The 15,762-nt window shown below is 39.0% G+C and overlaps 1 protein-coding gene across 2 annotated transcripts in view; it reads left to right on the top strand.

Moving 5' to 3' along the window:
• egr3 (early growth response 3) overlaps window positions 1–10,614 on the top strand; it is a 168,375-nt gene extending 157,761 nt beyond the window's left edge. The window contains exons 1-2 of one of the 2 annotated variants that reach the window (XM_048210873.1): window positions 3,987–4,434; window positions 7,569–10,614. In XM_048210873.1, the coding sequence (XP_048066830.1) occupies window positions 4,281–4,434; window positions 7,569–8,683 (1,269 nt within the window). In that variant the 5' untranslated portion in view covers window positions 3,987–4,280 and the 3' untranslated portion in view covers window positions 8,684–10,614. Of the gene's footprint in view, window positions 1–3,986; window positions 4,435–7,568 lie in introns of those variants that run through there. The other variant, XM_048210872.1, reaches the window with a different exon arrangement.
• Window positions 10,615–15,762: the final 5,148 nt, after the last annotated feature.

Below are 15,762 nucleotides of genomic sequence, written 5' to 3'. Positions count from 1 at the left end.
GAAGCCCAAAAAAGTGCAACCATCCATAACAAAAGTACTCCACATGGCTCCAGATGTTTAATAAAGGCCTTCTGAAGCAAAGCGATGGGTTTTTCTAAGAAAAATATCCATATTTAAAACTTTAAAAACTTAAATAACTAGCTTCCGACAGATGGCCATACGCATCGATTTACAGCGAAAGAGTGACCTCTGACCCGACTCATGACGTAATGAAGAACGTGCAAGAGCAGAGGATAGAGCAAACCAAACACACCAAGTCTAAAATGAGAATTTTTTAAGAGAAATATCAGAGGATTTCAATATAAGAGAAGAGGAGCTTGAGTTTGTTTGAACCGCGAGAGGCATCAAAGCTTACTCTACTCCTACATCCTGCATCATACATCGCTTCAGAGGTCACTCATTTGGCGCAAGTCGACTTGCGCAGTAAGTGTACGGTCATCTGGCCGAAGCTAGTTATTTTAGTTTTAAATATGGATATTTGGTAACACTTTAGTATAGGGAACACATATAAACTATTAACCATGACTTTTCCCTCAATACACTCTGCTAATTGATAGTTAGTAAGGTAGTTGTTAAGTTTAGGTATTGGGTAGGATTAATAATGTAGAATATGATCATGCAGAATAAGGCATAAATACGTGCTTAATAAGTACTAATAAACAGCCAATATTTTAGTAATATGCATGCTAATAAGCAACTAGTTAAAAGACCCTAAAATAAAGTGTTACCTGATATTTTTCTTACACAAACCCATCGCTTTGCTTCAGAAGGCCTTTATTAACCCCCGGAGCCTGGATTATTTATATGATGCATTTTTCTGGGCTTCAAAATCGTGCCCCCCATTCACTACCATTATAAAGCTTGGAAGAGCAAGGCTATTTTTTAAATATATCTCCAATTGTGTTCGTCTGAAAGAAGATAGTCATATACACCTAGGATGGCTTGAGGGTGAATAAATCATGGGGTAATTTTCATTTTTGGGTGAACTATCCCTTTAATACCAGGTGTAAACAGGGCCTTAGAGACAGCCTGTTGCATTGTCAACATTCTTGGCTCATTCTTAACACATTTCCATCCTGATTGGATCAAATCATATTCATATCAGGGATATAAAGTGGGAGTTAAGGGGAGATCCCCTTAGAATCCCCTAATGACAGATTCACAACGTTATTTTAGCAGCTCACCTACACACATGTTGCATCTTACCCATTGAGTAGAGCTTAGCCTTTGGAGTCCCCCTTGAGTGTGTGTCAGTCTCTGTGTTTATTTATTGTGGCCCCCAGAACACAGCATGATTCAGACCCCCCTCCCACACACTCCATTTCTACTTCATTAGGCCATATCTGTGAGCTAATACTACTACAGTGTTTATGTATCAATTGCCAAGACGGATAATTCCAGAGTTCAGAATGGAGTGTTGTTGATTTGGCAGGCGTGTGGTTGTTGGGGATTACTGGGGATGCGATGAGGTTAATTGAGGGAGCTGTTCATTGGATGAATGCGTCCAATGAATTGTCTTTATATGGATATGTGCATTTATCCCAAAAAAGTATTTAGACACTTAAAGGGATAGTTCACCCAAAAATGAAAATTCTGTTGTTCCAAACCTGTCAGTGGGGCCTATCAACATATTCTTCAAAACATTCAGCAGAAGAAAGAAATTCATACAGGTTTAGAACAACTTTTCATTCAAAAACTATCCCTTTAAGTCATGCTTAAAAAATGTCTTTCATAATAGGTATTCCATAACAAAATTTCAAAATGCATTTATTTTAAATAAAAATATACAAACACACTTTTCAAGTTTGAGGTTTTAAATGATAAATCTACTGTCAAAATGTATGTGTATAACTGTGATGTAATTGTACATAAGTTTGTATCTGTGACAGCACCGTGAGGTCGGCCTCTGGTTTGGAGTGGGGGGTATGAAGTTATTATTTTGAACACATTTTTGGTACATAATTTATCAGGCTCGAGGCCGACGTACACATGTCAACCGGGTCTCGGGTACAAATTGTTACCTCATCACTCTGTCTATTGCATCAGCATCTTCTGAGCACTTCAGCGCATGTATGGCAGCCTGGATTTCTACTCTCGGTGGGTAATAGGAGCGCTGTGCCTGTGATTGGCTTGGATGAGGAGTGAGGAATTTTAGTTGGACACGTGGGAAATCTCATGGGCCACCATGGCCTCCTAATTGGATTACATACAGACAAGTATGTCATCTGATTCTATTTTTTTCTATGTATAGTAATATATAGCAATGTTGTTGTTTTTTTCATTCATGTTTGTAAATATTAATATTATTTAATCATGGCATGTCTAGTATACTTTTATAAATTAAACAAGCATTTTCATATTGTTTTATAACTATTTAAAGTTCCTAACAAACCGCAGGCTACTGTTTCAGGGGTCGTATATATCTTTAGTGTTGCTGCTTGTGTGAACCACCGGCTGGCAAGATGTGTGTTTCCCCTTCACTGTTATTCTCCCCAAACAAAGTCAACCATTTGCAACGAGGGACAGTTTTTTATTACTTCTAAAAGTCGCAGATAAGATATTTTCTCCCTGGTTTCTAAATTGGTGAAATACGACCCATGACGTTTTGCCCTCTGCGGTTCCTTTAATGGCTGCGGGTTCCGATCGCTTTTCCACTTTGCAGCTCTCTAAACCGGAACCTTGCGAACCAAATACAGACAGCGAGGGGCGTGGCCGGATCAAGGCCTTATTTGGAGTTTCCACTTCAGTGGCGAACTTGGCGCTCGAGGCCAAAGCCAAGCCTACAGATTTGCCGCGCGCCTGCAGTATTTACACGCGATTAACTCTCTGGCAGTTACAGCCTTTGTACAGCCCAGTCTCAGTTACCGTTGCTTCTTCTGTTCTTGATCATCTGTTGCAGTCAATTGCTTAAACCACTTAGTTGACGTTTACAAATGATTCATTTAGGGTTTTATTTTTATTTAACTCTCAACACAAGCCACTGCGCACAAAAACAGTCTCCATTAATCACTACATTCTCATGATATTCTATTCTCACGGGTCTATGACCTTTTATATAGACAGTCTGACAACCCACACTGACTGAGAATAGGCTATAGTAACTTAAAATAGCATTTGTAATAATAAAATAACCTTTTGTAGAATCAAGAACACAAGGTAGGCTATGTTGTGCAATCTGAGACCTATGGCTCACCAATCAAAGATGAGAAAAGAAAAGCAAATGTGTAAAATGGCAAGTGATTGTAGCAATGTAAATGTTTCTCTTAATCTGGAAGAGTTTATCAATCCACATTACAATGCAAAAAGTGGATTCAGTTTTTTTTTTTTTTTATATTATTATATTTAAGTATATAATTATATTATTTAAGACCCTTATACATGATGCTTTAATAAAAGGCTCTTCTTATGGCATCTTTACACTGAGTTGTTAAGTGATTAAAAATACGGCACTGTGCTTTCGTGCAAAATGATGCAGCATCGCTGCAGACTTCAACTTTTCGAGTCAAGACAGCATACATTTTAATTTTATAATTGATTATTATTATTTTTTTTATTATCATTAGGCTATTTATAATGCTATATTTAAATTATTAATAACTCATAACATAATTTGCAAATGCATTCGTTCGGCTTCTGCACCAAACAATGCGTAAATGCACTTTTTCGTGGTATAATGCCGCTTCAGGAGCGTCTTCTGTGGTGCCTAAAAGTTACGCAGTCACGCGCTCTCACAGATATAGTGAAATCCATGCTCACAATATGCCTTTAAAAATATTCTTACTCTTCGCCGGGTCCAATTGTCACCTAAACCGATGAAAATGTCCCTTCACTGCTCCACTGAGCACTTATCTTTCTGCTACCGACTGTAATGTTCCACTATGAGGAGCTTCCATGTGACGTGGAGCAGCCGTCTAGCTTTGTGTGTCCATATATGGTCACCTACGTCACGCAGTTGTTCCGTCCCCCTGTTGAACAAGAAAGCGTTGGAGTTCCCTGCGCTCGCAATAGAGCGAGCAGAGCTACACTTGTGCAATCACCACCACCAACATCATCTCTCTACTCATCCAGAGACAATAACACTTCACAGAAATCAGTCACAAAACAGTCGACAATTCATCCTCGTGAAGAGACCTCAGCGCGGTGCTTCATCGCGCGCTTGGATACAATTTCAAAGGGATTGAGATCTCTTTCTGCCGCTTTTAGAGAGATTTCAGAAGACTGGAGATTGATCGGGACGGAACACCTGTGCGTGCTCATTAATGACAGACTGAATAACTGCTATGACAGGTAAACTAGCGGACAAGATCCCTATTACCATGAGCAGTTTAATCAACACCATACCTGACAGTCTCTATCCAGAAGAAGACATTCCCACTTCTATGAACATTTTCACAAACCCGGACTCCATTTCGCACTACTCGCAGATGAATACAGGTAAGGGCAAAAAGTTTTGGATCACTTTTCAGTGAGCTGTTCTTGGAGTTTGTAACCTGTTGTTGTTGTCGGCTGGTTAGAGTTTCTCATGCGGCATCAGTTGTCTGGAAGCCCGCAGAACGCGCTGCTCGGCCCCGCAGCACCTGTTAACGCGCGCCTGGTACGAGTTACGGTAGTTTAGTAACAGAACTCCTGGTACTGCAACAGTTGCTATTTGAGACTTTATATTTAAAAGAAGAAAAAAAAAAATGTGTTCAGAATTAGGTTAGCTACTCTCCTCGTACATATTGTTAAATGTTCTCAAATGATCAGGATTTATTTTGTAGTGCATTTAGGCTACCCAAATACTGAGAAATAATCAACGGCATGCATATTAGTAGCCTAATTATTTTATTAGATCGCTATTACATATTGATATTGTTATTATAATCAAATGTATTTATGGCAAAACATTAGAATGAGCACTGGCTATGATTTTATAGACTAATTCCCTGCTAGACGCGCCTTTTCTCAATGGAATTCTGCGATAAGATTGCGTTCAATTTGTTGCCAAATTGTATTTTATGAAGAAGGTGTGTGAAAGTAGCCTGGTAAAAACGTTCCAGTCACGTGATAAGAGTGTGAAGTGGACAGGTAATATCAGGTAATAGGTATCATTCCTAGCCCACGCGTCACGGGACACGCGGAACCTCTTCGTTATTCAATGCCAATGCATATACAGTCTTGAAATGTAAATTTCATATATTTTAATCATATCAAATAATTTCAAAAGCCGTTTCGTTTTTCACTATGCGCTTTAATTCCGTGAAAACTCTTAATTTCGGCTTGTCCCCGTATATTGCACCAGTCTTATATCCTATTCTGTTCTAGATATTCTGTTTATTAATTATATTATTTAAAGGTTTTGATTAGTCAGTGCTTTATACAGTATTGACCCTGTTTCTGACCCTCCACACGCGCAGGTGGGCGTTTATATGAGCGCTGCTGGTCTTAAAAAAGCTCGTGCCACTCGTGAAAACACGTGAAATATAAAATCCTCTAAATTAAAAAATATTCAGGTCGTTAAGTGTTTATTACCTGAAATTCACTTTGCGTGTTCGTTGTGTCCTTTTCTCTTTATTCGCGCACTCTGTCCTTTTTAAAATCATTTGAATTTTCTCCGCACACTAAAAAAAATCATTATACACTTTTCTGGAACAGTATTTTCGACTAGAATCCAGTGAACAATAAAAAAGATGGAATTAAATCGGATTATTGATTAAGAAAATGGTTCCAGAATGTGAGGAATTCCTTCCAGGCAGGTCATCAAATTGTTAGAATTGTTCTATATAGCCGTAATGTTTTTCTTATTGTCGCTGATTTTACCTTTTGAACTATAAAAATATTTCAGCTAAAACCTTGAATAGTTGATGCAAAAAAAAAAAAAAAAAAAAAGGAGAAAATAAATCAATTAAAAATACCACACTCTACGTGGGAATTAGCAGTTTTTCTATTGGTGTAACGTCGTTAGCCTTCTTAAACGTTAATAATTTGCGACATTAAATCATCTGGTGAGAAGTTGTGAAATATCGTATTATTATCGAGAGTGAAAGCATAAGATCATTCGTCCTCTTGATGTATATACTGATGGAGTTTCATAGAGCTCTTGATGTGGTTTTCACTCTGCAGGTCAAAAGAGGCTATGCTTCCCACACTTGCGGGAGAGTAGTGACCTCGTTTCGTTTATTAAAATATCTAAATGAATACGAAATATCAATGTTAACTTCAGGCTGAAAACTAGTCCTCATCAAATGCGTGAGTTATTGAAAATAAAAAAAAAGAATATTTTGAGAATGATTTCTCAAAACATGTATTGCATTTCTTGAGGAGAGCTTTTTTTTTCTTCAAATGACTATAGTCAATCAAAATAAAATATACAGAATATTAATAAGTAAATAGCAAATAAAAAAAGAAAGAAAACATTATTGGCTCACCCACTATTGTGATGTATAAATTTTTTTATGGAGATATATATATTTACTCTTTTATATAGATTTAAGACTTTAGATGACAACTTTTTGTAAGCACGGTTCATTGCTATCTTCTGTGGGACTGCTTATCGCAACGTGTCAAGGTGACAAACCCTTCATGTCCTCACAAAGTGTCCTATCAAACATCCCCAACAAGTGTGTGAAACTCATCCCCACACACATCCTGTAATGATAGGCATAGCATGAAATAAATAGGCAGAGTTTTTCCTGTTTTTGACTTATTTGTGGAACACACGCTTCTCCCTTTCTCTCTGATTTTTGCCCGAGTGAGTCTTTTCCTTCAGACGCAGCACAGCATCTCTTCACACACGTACCCTATGTGTGTTGAACAGATGCGAGGACCATCTGTAATTTTCATTCTGTTTGTTTCTACCGTAAGCCACAATTTGGTGTACACGCTGCGATTACTGTAAGTGCACGTACAAGACTAAACTTAGAGAGCCATCATAAAAAATATTTAATTTACAGACATGGGTTGTGATCAGCACTGCATTGTGTTCAACAACGTACTTTTGTCAGACATATTAAAAGCGATTGAAGTGACTACAATACAACAGATCCAGCCGTCAAGTGTCATCTCTCTGAAAAGACTGAAGGTGTGGGAGAGAGAGAAAGAGAGAGAGAGATGGAGTGCGTATAAGAGTAACAGTGATGTCAGTCGTGACATCTTGTCGTACAGAGAAGCCAAATAAGTTCCAGTCCTACAACTGAATACGCAGCCGTTTAGATTTTGTGATAGAAAGACAATAAGTTGGCGAGGGAGGTGAGAGATATTCACTGGAATCTTGAATCACTTCTGATTTGGTCAAAGATCAATATCCACGCCTTCACTTGGACTGATGTGCTTCACTTTCTTCTCTCTTTTTTTTTTTTTTTTTTTTGGATAGGCGATTAACAGAGGCATGCCAAGATGTTGTTTTTGAGACCAACTTGAGAATAAAGTTAAGAGAAAGTTAAGTCGGTAGTTAGGTCTAGACTCCTAGAAGCTTCTTCTATAGATGCAGAACTTTCCACTAGTCACTTTCCCAAGCATAAACTCTTTGACTGTTATTTGGTGTGGTGTTCGCTGAATTGACGTGTCCATTCTGACCCCCTGTCACACAGATAATATCATGGACTTGGGGATGGGCGGCGAGAAGAACAGCGGAGAAATCCAATACGGCTCTGGGAGTTTCCAGTCCGGTCGAAGCGGACAAACCGTCACCTACCTGGGCAAGTTTGCGTTCGACACCCCTCCATCAGGCAGCATCGGAGGCTCGGGTTGGTGCCCCGACAACAACATCATCAGCCTGGTGAGTGCGGGAATCCTGGGGGTGTCACCGTCACCTGGCAACATCACTACCCAGACGTCTTCGTCGGGCGGCAGCATGGGCGGACAGTCGTCAGACATGGAGCAGGTTTATGCGCCACCCCTTCCTGCCTACTCGACCTGTGGAGAGATATACCCGGAACAGGTGGCGTTCCACCACAGCCCGGCCACGTCCTCGTCTTTGCCCTACCCGAGCTCCGACTACCACACCACCTCCAAACCGGGCATGGACGGAAGTCTCTTTTCCATGATCCCAGACTACAACCTCTTCCACCACCAGGGAGACGTAGGGGTAATGGAGCATAAACCCTTCCAAACCATGGACCCTATTAGAGTGAACCCACCTCCCATAACTCCCCTCGAGACCATTCGAGCCTTTAAGGATAAGCAACAGATCCATCCCGGCTTTCTCGGTGGGCAACAGCACGTTTCCCAACACCATCAACCCTCTCAGACACTTGCTCTCAAACCCATTCGACCAAGAAAGTACCCCAACCGGCCGAGCAAAACGCCCGTCCACGAGCGGCCGCACGCCTGTCCGGCGGAAAACTGCGACCGCCGCTTTTCGAGATCAGACGAGTTGACGCGCCACCTGCGCATCCACACGGGACACAAACCCTTCCAGTGCCGCATCTGCATGCGGTCCTTCAGTCGCAGCGACCACCTAACGACGCACATCCGTACGCACACCGGCGAGAAGCCGTTCTCGTGCGAGTTCTGCGGACGCAAGTTCGCGAGGAGCGACGAGCGAAAGAGGCACGCCAAGGTGCACCTGAAACAGAAGGACAAGAAACCCACGGACAAGGGCAGTAGCGCTGGGGCCGGGGGGAGCCACACTTCTCCTCCCAGTTCCTGTGGGAGCGCGGGACCCAGCAGTGCCAATATCATGACCGTCACCACTTGTGCATGAGATGGACTTGCAAAGTAAGACTGCGAGGAGAATAAAATGGTTTCTTTCTCCTCTTACATACACTTGACTCTTATACTCTCACAATATCCATCCGTTTGCTACGGTTTTCATTGATCATGGTGGCATGTTTCTGTAGCCACTATTGTTTTAGGTCAAACGAGCGGGGAATGAGTGGACTAGTGGTGCGTGGATAGGAGGGAGAGGGCGTCAAAGATGATGGTTGAAGCAGTCAGGTCAATCCACAGAAAGAGCACTTACAGATGCAGCGCAGTCAGAAGGGTTCAACTCTTAGCTCTGGGGACCAGAGCAATCTCTTGAGATTTTTAGTCTTTTCATTTTTTACATTTTTTTTTTTTTCTTGTATATTGGTTTGTCAGATAAAAGTGCACTTTCATTTGCTTAATGTTTTGCAGTCTTTTTTTAAATGATTGTTAATTATTTAATGTTTCTGTGTTGTTATTGTTGTTGTTTTTCAACAGAATGTGCCAAATGTATTTAAATACAGCAAAAAAAAAAAAATTGTTTGTATTAACCTAATAACTTCATTTCAGATGTTGATTTGGGGAAAGCCTGTGAGCTCTGAAGGCTCAAGGAGACTGAGTTTCAGGTGGACTTTAAAAGTCTGTTGCATTATCTTAATATTTGGAAATCCCTTCTGTACAATTAAGGGATGCGAATGCCGTTTGTTATCAGCAACGGACTTTCAGTGCAATAAAAAAGAAAAACAACAACAACAACAACAACAATAAAATAGTCTGGCTCACTTTCACAAGTTTACTTTCTAGAGATGAAATTAAGACACAGCTGTGGCCTTTCGCTTAATTTAGTGCACAAAAGGGCCAAGCCTGCAGTTCTGCTGTGATCCGATCCAAACATTTTCCTTTCTCTTTTTGCTGCCTGTATCCCTGCATGCATCTAGTATCAAGTCTTTGCTAGTACTGAAAAGATTGAAAAGACCCACAGCAATATGCATCCAATTCGAACCATGCAGACTGTCAATGAGAGTTAACACTTTATTTTATGTGAAAATTGTCCTTTTGTTGTCCTTATTGTCATTGTTTTCCTGGACAGTTGTGTTTCCTGCTTTCATCTTCCAATATTTTTTCATCGGGTCCCTTTTTATGCACATTATATATTCAGCACGCATTTGAACACACATGTACACACGGTTTTCAAAAACGAAATCAGCCAAAATTATGGTAATGCTTGCCTGCGAGCATCACCACTGGGCAGGATTGATCTTAGGAGTCATTGTTTTGCATTTTTACCGGCTGAGGCCTGCCTGCTATATGCATGCCATTCAAGATGTTTTTGGATGGGTACAGTTTAGACATTTATACTGCTCTCAGGGGCAGCACCGTAATGTGGTATCTCCACGGTTACTCATATCTGGATCATGCCTAGAGATTCTGAATATTAACGATAAGAACGAGAGGGGGTTTTGTACAGATAATTATACAAACATATTACTACATGTTTTCTACTTGGAATGTACAAAGCAATGTCTTTCAGTATTACAATGTTTGTCTGTGCTTGTGTGTGTGTGTGTGTGTGTGTGTGTGTGTGTGTGTGTGTGTGTGTGTGTGTGTGTGCTAATACTTAGATTTTCCATTGACTGAATGTTGAAACAAAGGGTGTTTACATTTTTCTTTCTTTCTTTCTTTTTTGTTTTTGAGATTGTGACTGTGTACATTGTGCAGAATGTTTTTTTAAGTGTGTGTGTGTGTGTGTGTGTAGGTGTGTGTGTGCAGGAAAACTTGAGTATTGACAGTGTCAAATGTGATGCATTCTTCAGCATTTCTTTAAAGTCTCAAATATTAACTGTTATTAATGCAACATTGCAAATGATGACTTGCGGACACACTGAATGATGTGTTTAATAAATGAATAAACAGTAAGATTATTTGGTGAAAAAAAACAACAAAGGAAAACCTGTGTATCTCATTACCTTATAAGCAAACTATGCATACAAATCAAATCATTTGATATGTAACACTACCATTTAGTTTACTACAGTTATGTTTAACAAATGTAAAATTAAATCTCACACACCTCACTTGGCTTACGTTGTCACAAAAAAAATTACATCTTCCATGTCATACTCTTGATAGGCTCTCGCCATCTTTGGCAAACCATTTCTGCAACGTATCATCTGGCAGAATTCCATTTTTTTTTTTTTTTTTGCAGTGGCGAGGTCATGCGTGAATAATTAATACAATAGTGGTATTTAAGGATTATTTTGGATTCTGAAGAATTAAATAAATAATTTGAGCATTAATGTGACAGTTCTTTAATTAAAAATGCAGCTCCTTATAGGCAATATTGAAAAAGTTCAGCAGGTTATAGCTCTTGCATCTGAGTTAAAAAAAATATAAATAAATGCAATATTTATCCTGGGTGCAAAACGGTAATGATACAAACCAAATATTGATCCATAAAACTCATCTACATACTGCTGAAATTTGCCGAAAGCTAAACATTCTGAATGTATACGTTGGCATTATTGTCTTGAATAATGCATGGAAATGGCAGAATGTCAGAATTGTGTACACGAGTTAGTTTGTACCTCTTAACCTCTCTCAACGTAACTGAAGAAGGGAAATATTACAGTGCTGATAGGTTAGATTTCTGATTGGAGAGTGTAAATGTTGAGTTTTATCAGGTTCTGTAATATCAGGTTCTGTTCAAGGTCCCTCCTCATTTCTGAAGCACACATGGTATGAGAACTATTGTTTTTAAGAAAGAATACATACAAAAACAGCTTCTGGCTTATTTATTTTTTTTTTTTTTATCTGTTATTTTCTTTTTCTTTCTTTCTTTCTTTCTGTGCCAAGACACATCAGAATGCAGGGCCAAACTGCAGCAGTAAAAATAGCGAAGCAGTTCTTACAGATCAGATGCGATACCCGGTGGAATTGTGTGCATGTATGTGCGTTTCTCCGGTTTGAAGAGAACATTTTACATTAGAAGCATTGAGCTGAAAAGTTATTAGAACAATTAGAACGTGCTCAAGTCATTCTAACGTATCTGTCATAACTCCGATTTTATTATATGCTACTACAAGTAGAAGTCTTCCTCATAAAGTTCTGTGAAGCAACAAGCAATCGTGACCTCCGGAAAACTTGTGTGTATGTGCGCGTGTTTGTGTTTGAGCATGCATGCATGCACCTGTATACCTGTGCTGAGTGCTTCCATGTCCAAATTTTCCATTTTTTTTATTTTGTATGTGAACATCCGAGTCAGTTTCATTAGAATTGCTAAGAATGGATTGCAGTGTATAATTAGTGTACTGACCATTTATAATTTGCATTTAACCAAGAACTTTGCGATTCCTTTTCAATCAGTGCTTTAGTACTAAGGAGACGATCTGGTTTTTTTTGGGATATCGTGATGAGTCTCACAACTCCCCACCCCCCTCGTCACGGTCTCAGCATGACTGTTCACTGTCCGGCTTTGGATCAGAGCCAGGACGAACAGCCTTGTTTGTGCCAAACCGGGCTGCAGGCTTGGCTGCCCTGGAACAATATGCACAGAGGACCGAACAGAGATGTAAATGTGGCCCTAGTCAGCTCTGAAGCAGGCCCTGTTTCACAACACTGATTCACTGTTGTTTACCTGATTACTCTGCTCCCCGTAACCCCCTCATTATGGCCGGTCACTGAAGACTGAGAGTAAACATTCAGCAACGGCCCATGACGCTGTCCACTGCGCTGTACGTGATCAGTGACTCATCTTCTCTACAAAAAACACAAAAGCGAAAGAAGAAAGTCATCTTTATCGATGCCCATCCGTTCTATAGTGTGCAAATAAATAATTTGTTGTGTGGCAGATATTTTGGTATCCGTATTCTTTTTTTCCTACAGGACTGTATCTCTTACTGCATGTCTTGCATGTCTCTTCTCAGATGGAGGCACTTCGAGTTGTTTGTGGTCACTTTTATGAGTATGAGAGACACAACCATGGGATTTAGCTCAGTAGAAGAAAGGATCTTTTGATACGTTTTTACCTCCTGTTACTTCCATTGCCTTATAATAAGGCCCAGTGGTAAAGTCTTTTAATTGTTCACGAAATTAATTGATGTTATCCTTTTGTGGAGAGGAAATGTTCACTTGGCTTCTCATTTTGTTGTAAATTAAATGTTTTCCAGTTGATGCGTACTTGAATACACACCTGAATAAAATACAACTGAATCCATTTTTTTTTTTTGTCTTTTTTTGTGTTGCACATGTACAAAACAAACAACTACTATGCCAACAACTGGAAAAACTAGAATAAATGACCTAAATTTTCAGGTGTAGGTTGTTTGAATGCATACATTTTACACAAAAAAAAGAATAAAAATTAAAATTAAATTTAAAAAAAATTAAAAATAAATATATTTTTTGGTAAAAAAAAAAAAAAAAAATTCTATAGGAATTTAAGATTTGGCCTGGAAGACAACAAATAGCATAAAGAACATAACTAAAGATAACTGTACCGCTAACTACATTAGCGTCCACAACAACAGACAATAGCATTCCTTATCAGCTGAAAAAAAAAAAAAAAATCGTACTGAAAGTGATTTCAATAATATTGTTCGTCTGTGTCATTATAGTTTGTGGTGGGGACTTATATTCTCATAAAATGAGACATATTAAAACCTATTCGCTTGTTAAGTCGTGACGTAAGTTTCCGGGTCCAAGCCTCGACTCGTTTCACTTCGGTCGTTTATGAGCGCTATTTATTCATATTAAATATTTAACATTTTAAAAAGTTAAACATTTAAAACACAACAGTCTCCGTGCTCACAGCTTCACAGACATTAATATTTTAACAATTTATAAAAGATGAATCACTGTCTGACCATCTGAGATTTTGGTATGGAGATAAATGTTATGATTAAAATTTTTTGGAAGTATTAAACCACATCGTGTGTGTAAATTAGCACCATTTGTTGTTTTCTTGTGGTATGAGATAGAGCGTTTGGACCCGGAAGCGCTGCCGCGTGACGTCAGACTCAACAACCGAATAGTTAAGCCTCGTTCACACCAAGAACGATAACTATAAAGATAACAATAATATTATCTACAGTATATTAGAGTCCATATAAATGCGAGCTGTAGTTTCGTAGTCTGCTGCTTTAAATGAGTTCTTCAAATTTGGGTGGTTTTTGATTGGCTGTCAGTGTATTTATGGTTCATCAGAAGGAGAAAAAATGTGATTCCAACAATATCGTTCCTCTGTGCCATTACAGTTAGTGTGGACTTATTCTCATAGAATCAGAACGATTAGGCTATTAAAGCTTTATAGTTACAGTTATCGATATAGTTATCATCCTACAAATATTTTCCTTGATGTGAACGGGCCTTAAAGGATTAGTTCACTTTCAAATGAAAATTACCCCAAGATTTAAGGCCTTTGCACACTGAGTCCAAAGTTTTTTCGTATTCGTAATCCTAAAAAATCGTCACGCACAGAGACCGTGCACACTGAGTCCGATGCGTAAAAATTAATGCGTTGTGAAAAAAAAATCACAAAACAATACAAAATGAAGTCTTCAAGCAGTGAGCACGATTTAGTTATCTCCTCTCTTCTTAAAAAGAGAAAAAGAAAGAGGAAATATTGGGTCCATTCAATCCCGATCGCATAGAGAGAAAGGAGAGTTCACCTCATCAAGGAGCTGCGGGATTATCCCGAGCATTTCAAAGTTTACTTCAGGATGTCAGTGGCTCAGTTTGATGCTTTAGTACTGGCACAATCTGTCTTTATATTCTGTATCTTTGTATTCCTCACGTTGTGCTGCTGTTTTGTGCTGTAGAAGACATGGCTCAACTTGTCAGATGGCATTCTGGATTTTTGTGTTCGCGTACGGTGGCTCTGAATTGTTAAAATGTCTCTCAAAATGTGTGCCATGGATGTGAAAAACGCAGAAAATCGAACCTGATCCGAATATTTTTTTGACAGACGAAAGTTTCGGAGGCAGTGTCCAAACGCGATTGACATAATTTGAGGTCGAATTTATTTTTTAACGTGCGAAAGTTTCGCATGCGAATTTCAGACTCAGTTTGCAAAGGCCTTTAGGCTACTCACCTTTCTGATGAACACAATCTGATATTAATAAATATCCTGACGCGGCTCCGGAGGGTTAATAATAGCTTTCTGAAGTGAAGCGATGCGTTTGTTTAAGAAAAATATCCACATTTAACATGTTATAAAGTAAAATATCTAGCTTCCGCCAGACCGCCTTCCGTATTCAACTTACGAAGAAAGTGTAACTGACGCGGCATAGCGCAAGCGTTTTGAACTGCGATAGGCGCAGTGTTGCCAAATCGGTTTTCCAGAGCAATTGGGCTAATTTTACACTGCTGTGGGTTGTTTTTCATGTTCGCGGGTTGAAGCGACCCTATAACACTATATTTAGCCAGTGATGTGCGATTTTACCAGGGGAACCCCGCCAAAAATGCGGATTTTACCCCTTGGAATGCGATTTTTACCAGGGGATCCCCCTGAAATACCATTGGGCTAGTTTTGAGTAGCAATTGGGTTGGTTTTGTTGTGAAAACCTGGCAACCTCGGAAAAGCATTACACTTTCTTCATAAGTTGAATAAGGAAGGCGTTCTGGCGGAAGCTAGATATTTAACTTAAAATATCAAAAATTAGATTTTTTTTTTTAATTGCTCAATTGTTTCTCCTCAACAGCAATGAGAGATTTCAATCTGAACTCAAACATTTGTCATCAAATTTAACCATCTAAAGCACACAGTTTACCTGAGCTATTGTGTCATTTGTGTTTACTCCTACTTAATATTTTAGGAGAACATTTGAGACAAAGTTCATACTTAAATGAACATACCTGACAACTCAGTAAACTTCCCAGAGCTTTGAAAAAGCAAATTCACTTTGCTGGGTAAGCACTGATTTGAGAGAAACCTTTGAATGTTTTCTCAATCAGTCGACGTTCTCTTTAAAGAATGGACAAAAATAATGCTGAAAATAAAACATCAAGCGAAACTAAGAATATTGGTATTATTACAATAATTTTGTTTGCTTAACATCATTATAAACGCATTCTAATCTCGTGTCTCGTGCGGTACCTGTT

This window comes from Megalobrama amblycephala, linkage group LG12 (assembly GCF_018812025.1).
Source record: "Megalobrama amblycephala isolate DHTTF-2021 linkage group LG12, ASM1881202v1, whole genome shotgun sequence".
Lineage (NCBI taxonomy): Eukaryota > Metazoa > Chordata > Actinopteri > Cypriniformes > Xenocyprididae > Megalobrama > Megalobrama amblycephala.
Note: the sequence above shows the minus strand (reverse complement) of the source record. Positions and strands in the feature narration are given on the sequence as shown.